General features: G+C 49.5%; 1 protein-coding gene across 1 annotated transcript; it reads left to right on the forward strand.

Moving 5' to 3' along the window:
• Positions 1-2984: 2984 nt before the first annotated feature.
• EV420DRAFT_1771309 (uncharacterized protein) lies at positions 2985-5269 on the forward strand (the record flags this gene model as incomplete). The annotated part of the gene is made up of 7 exons (XM_060481093.1): positions 2985-3469; positions 3536-3690; positions 3742-4112; positions 4170-4563; positions 4599-4967; positions 5019-5109; positions 5157-5269. Exons 1-7 carry the CDS (start codon positions 3316-3318, stop codon positions 5267-5269), a joined length of 1647 nt encoding a protein of 548 aa, XP_060321599.1. The 5' UTR covers positions 2985-3315.
• Positions 5270-6000: the final 731 nt, after the last annotated feature.

The following is a 6000-nucleotide window of genomic DNA, read 5'->3' on the forward strand; positions in this document are numbered from 1 at the left end:
CAACTCCTCACGAATGCAGCTGATTCTTGTTCAGTCCAAAGAACGTCCCGCTTGGAGGGTTCCTGTGGGCATTATGATCTCCTGAGTTAGCTCTTGAACGAGCATTACCCCCAGTTGCAGAAGGTTGATTCGGAGGTAATTCTGCACAATTCTCACCGGCGTCTTCCATACTAGTAAAGCAATGGGGCCCAAGTTAGTACAGTTGATATCCACAGCAAACGACTCACTTTGGAAAATATAGTTGCTGTCAAGTTGAAAGGCGGTGAACACCGACTCGTCAAAGGCACCGCCTGTTCACGTATAAATCAGGGACGTAGATTGACCTGCTCCGTAACATAAAAGTTGATTATTGGTGATATTCCAAAAGGTAGCCCATGGCAGATTACAGTAGGTAAGGCGCATGATTGCAGACACAGCGTAGTGATCGTTGATCGTTGATGCTGGAGTAGAAGTCACTGACGCTGACTCATCTTCTTGCCTTCTCTCCATCATCTACCTGCCGTCCTGGCTTAGCATGTCCTGCGTCGCAAGAATTGCACCTCATTATCTGAATATTCTTGGCCTGAAATGCTCATCACGGAAAGTTTAGCGACACTGGTCTACCTGTAAACAATGACCAACGATAGACGTATGCATGCTAAGGATTCAACGTACAAGGGCCGACACGTACGTACTTACTGTGCACTTGACTAGCTGAGACATCTGAACTTGTAGGTCCAGGTGGACGGAAGCCTCGTGTTGCCAAGTTTCTGAACTCCATGATGCTCGCCAATGTAGCGCTTCCGGCATACCGACCTCAATACAGCTCCCCTTCTCCTCAATTCAATATGATGGGATAGAACAGAAGCCACAGGCCATGCGACAAAGCCTTGGGAGGAGGATATCCGATTGTCGTAGCAAGTGGAGCTGTTATACTTGTGTCCCGGCCTCCTGTGTTCAGCGGGGAGAAAAGACATGGTTCCAGAGGTACGCCCCGTAATTCATGTCCTACAGATTCATAACCTTGACCAACCCTGACCTCTGTAGATCCCGGAAGATGAACATCGAGATTGACAGTCCATAGTGCATCGGCCATCCCGCACAGCTGAGCCAAGGACTTTCCATTGCTCTTGATATCGACGGCACGGAGACCGGTCTAGGAAATCAGATCCGTAAGTCCTCGTGCCAGTTTCATACCTTTCGTCATTAACAAGGCGCAGTATCATCAAAGCCGGCGAAAGGTGTTGGTGAAGGTAGTCCAGTAAATGCTTCATTGAGAGGATGGAGGGTGAGATGATCGATACCAAGCCTGAAGAAGCGACCTCGGCGCAGGTTTCGAGCAAGAAAAATAGCTTTTCCGATTGGCCTCGTTCAGAGGAGTTGTGATATATCCTCGCATGCGAAGCACGATGACACTCTGACCACAGGAGGGTCAACGGAGATCATACTCCTGGTTCTCTTTCCTCTTTGATGCGCATAACGCCATCAGATAAACACAGGGCAAATCACGGAGCCACACACGTTCGTCAACATTCACCATCCGCGTCGGCGTCGTTATGCTCGAAACTACTTGGACTAAAGGCGAGCAGGAAACTTCTTTCGTTCCGAGAGACGTAAGGGTTGGGGATTAGGCTGGTTTCCTGGTCCTACGCTCGATCTATGCACCCAGGCAACAGGTAGAGGTGCTGTGCTCCGAAGGAACGCCCTATCCTTTAGCCAGCTCGTCTTTAGGTGCCGCAACAAGCTGAAGCTTGGTCGATACGAGGACGAAGAAGCATACGCCCAAAACACTCCATCCGATCAGCCAGGCCCATATTTAGCTCCCTTCATCCTCCCATGTCCTGGCGAGATCATCAACGACGAAAACGCGTACGGTGAAGTACCAGCATTTTCTGCACCGAAGAAACGGCACCTGCACCCTTCTTTTGATCTGCTCACGACAATGACTTTTTTGCCTTCGATTTGCGTCTGTCGATGTCGCTGAAGCGTACAAGGACGCATAAAATGGAAAGATGCTTGCCACAAGAACGGGGAGGAAAGGATTTGGCGGTGACAGCCATCGAGGAAAGACGAATATAGTTACTAATGGATGGTGCAGTGGGTTGTGGCTGATGTAGAGGTCGAGCGATACTGAAAGACTGGGGACAGAGATGGCTACGTAGTAGCAAGGTCTGGTTGGGGTGATAGAGTAGACCGGATCCTCTCGAGTCTCGTCCCTCTTTCTTACGCGCAGTTCCACAACGTTCGGCGAGGACATAGGGTTCCAGATTTGTCTCAAGACCTACTTGTTTCCACAGGCATTGAGCATGAGCAACGTCCTGTGTGGATTTCCGGATAGAGGAATACCGTACTCGTTCCAGGATCGGCGGTAACACCGACTTGGCAGTTGTGCGATCGCTCTACGCTTGCAGGCAACTGAGTTAGGCGCTGCGATCTGCTGCGATTCATATGCGATCCTCCCAGGTCCTAGACATTAATTACCGACCACGCATATAGGCAACTTGTCAAAATAACAGTCAACGTGACATTAGCCAAGAAGACAGCGCAGAAAAGGCTGCCTCGCTCTCTGTCTTTGGGTTTTCAGGTGAAAAGAAGCTTGCCATGTTCTCTCCTTCGAGGCAATGAATGCTCTGTGAATCAGTGTAGCAGCATGATTGTCGTAGACATCGTCCCGGGTTAATAGTTAGCGCGACTGCAGTCTCGGGCATCGGGCATCGGCAACATTACGCGTGGACCTTTTAGGAAAAATGGAGATCAGGAGACCGTATTTATTCCACAGGCGGCAAAGGTGCGTGTTTGGGCTGGCATGCCAGTCCCGCGATCGATGTGCACATAGTCGGCAGAGCAGCGTGCTTCGGTCCAGTGGCGATCCTCCCGGGTAGCAATTATCAGACATAAGCAGAAATTTCACGTCGAATCTGCGTGGGGGTAGGATGAAGGTGGGAGATTCGAACAGCGGTCAGGGTGACAACTTGAAAACGCGATCGGAAGACGTGGCGTCTGCACGGTTCTTTTGGTTTCCTGTTGTCGAAGGGTACGATGACGATAGCAAAGAGATACTGAGAAGGAATATGATAGCCCTCGAGGAACGGTGATGCTGTCGCCCGCCGATTTTGGTCCTACCCCGGGATATCAGTTTGCGCGCGACGACAGGGCTCCACGCTGGTAGTCTTAATTACCAGAAGTGACAAGGGATCCAGGAATTTGGTGGTATAATCCTTGGGTCGCAACTGATTTTGCGACGCGGAAGGCTTGGTGGTGGGCGAAAGAGTGCCCATGACAGGAAGAGCCGATATTTGCGATAACAGAATGAGGAGGAAAAGCTGAGGCATCCTCATGGCTTGCGGTTTCGAGGTTTCGATCATTATAATAGGTGGAGCAACACAAAGCGACAGGACGACGAGTTTTGGTTGGGGATGCTCTCTATCAACAAGTGCCACTGGGAGCACGATTGAGCCTGGGACGAATTTGTCTTGGTTATCTTTCCAAGGTGGGATTCACGTGGCTCTCTCTCTCCTTGGTTTCTCAACTTTGTTCTGACTTTGTTTGTCTTTAGTTCGTAAACCAATGCATCTCTCCAAGCTAAAGTTCAAGTTCAAGTTGAAGCCCAAGCTCCGAGCGCCTCTCGGGAGAGTGAAGCGTCTAGGAAAACCTTTCCCTGCTCCCCTGCTCAGTTTTCCCGCTGAACTACTCCAGGAAATCGCATCCTTCGTAAGCTTGTCTATCCATATACCAGTATCCAATCTCATTAGTCGCCTTCAGCTGTCCAAACGCGACCAGAAAGCCCTGCGTTTCGTATGCCATCAGCTGAACGACGTGCTCAGAGCTACCGTGCTCTCAGCCATCTTGATCAATCTCATCCTCCCCTTAAGATACTCTGATCAAGATGCCCTCAAATATCTCGCCAGCCACACGCCTGCGAACTATATCCATCGGCTAAAAGTTTGTGTGTGGGGTTCATATTCCGAGCAACATCCCCCGACTCACTGGCGCGTGGCTGAGGGTAGCAATTCAGAAAACCACTCTCCCTCGACCCATCCACGTCTCCAGACGAAGAGCGACATAGCAGAGTTTCGCGCGCTATATAACAGAGCGTTCGCGTCGTTGACCAACTTACGAGCTTTTACGTTGTGGTAAGTTCAGCCACACCTCAAGAGAGATCATGCCACTGATTTTTTCCTCGGTCACAGTATCAGCAACGGTTCTCGCAAAGTACCTCCATACTTTGTAGAAGACACGTTTAATTGGTTGATGAAGCAGCCCTCCCTCGATCTTCATCTCACCCACCCGGAGTTCACCCTTCCGTACTTCTCCCATTTATCACAGTTTCGAAATATCCACAAGTTCTCTCTGACTGGCTATTCCAACAATTCTACCCCAACAATCGAGAAGACGCTCGCCCGTGTATTTTCGAATAATCAGCACTTGTCTGATGTCTTTCTGCATTTGGCTGATCGGTGGGACAACAGAAGGACAAGTCTTACCGTCTCCGGCATAGAACGCGTGTTTCCAAAGCATGCAACGAGAACTATACCGCTTCGTCATCTATTGCTGAAGGAAGGTAGTATCACCGCCGCCCCTCACGTTTCCAACACCTTCGCGGTCTGAGGTCACTCCAGATATCTAATGTCGATCTCCATCATACCTCTGCCGGATTCTGGACGGAGCTCTCCCAGCGGGGGATATATATTCCCTCCATCACGCTCAGGTGCCACAGTGTGCCCTCCACAGTCGTTGATTACCTCGCCTCCAACAAGGGGATGACCGAGTTAACGTTTGAAGTAGAGACCGACAGGGAATGCACCTCGAGGCGAGTGTTGAGCAAAGTAGTCCCGCGTCACTCCGGGACTCCGGAAGTTCTCCAGCTGACGTCGTGTTGGGGCAGCCATTGGGTGTTTGGCAATATCCCTGGATATGTAGTGAGTGTGTCCAAATGCGTGAAACTGCGTATTTTGGGTATTGTGGTGGAGGGGAATAAGGACTTCACGGTATGTATCCCTTCTGCACATTGAATTGCGCCATTCTCATCGTTTTGACAGGAACCACTTCTGCTTTTGCTGACGTACCTTCCGAATCTTCAAATCTTGCGGCTGGTCCCTCATACGAATGATTTCGGCTCGGTCTTCAAGCGTATTCAACGCATACGCGATGATGAGCCATTATTGATACGCTTGCAGGTCATTTGTATCTGTTTCTTACCAGAAGCACATCAGGTTTGTTGCTGAGCGATCGGGGTGGGATCTTGATGATGAAGAGTCTGAATGGCTACGAGATGATCCATGGTTTTTAGGCACGTAACTTTTTTTTTTTTTGAATCCTGTTGGTATGTGATGTACCGTAATCCTACACGCTAGCGTATGGTGGGATATTGCTACTTGTATATATCTCGTCCATTTTTCTGTTCTACATTCCTATGCATTTAACAAACGAGCTTCTCTGAGCTCAGTGCAAACCACGTCGCGACCACCTTCCCGTTTGCCTTGGCGTCGGGGTGGTAAGGCGGTAGATTCTATCGCCTTCTCTTCTTCGCTATGCACTTGCTGGTTCCATCTGGGGCACGTAACTTATTGGAGTAAATGAATGGATATATGTATTATTGTATCATTTACACCTGTCTTATTAGGGCTTTGTCTTGTTCCTGTTGAGCTGATGATATAACTAACATCTTATAACATATACGATGCGGCGGGTGACTTGGCGCGCCTCCATGTTTGAGTTAACCTTGCGTTCAACGGAACAAGCATCACTAGATGCCTACCTGGAACTACGACCATTAGCACTCTCGCGTCATATTCGAGGGATATCGCTGATCAACGTCGTCGAATGTCAAGATGTTCGACGTTGTCGAGGATAAAAGGATGGTCGAACGACTGATGAGAGACCCTGTTCAGCGTTGGACTTGGAACAGGAGCCGAGCAACTTAGTGTTTACAGCGAAGTTGTATGAGCAAAGTGGTAAGGGCAAAGCTCATACTGGCAATGTCACAAGGGTGAAAGTTTTAAGAACGAAGTCTTCGAACGA

Source organism: Desarmillaria tabescens (genome assembly GCF_030435595.1).
Source record: "Desarmillaria tabescens strain CCBAS 213 chromosome Unknown EV420scaffold_206, whole genome shotgun sequence".
In the NCBI taxonomy this organism is placed as follows: domain Eukaryota; kingdom Fungi; phylum Basidiomycota; class Agaricomycetes; order Agaricales; family Physalacriaceae; genus Desarmillaria; species Desarmillaria tabescens.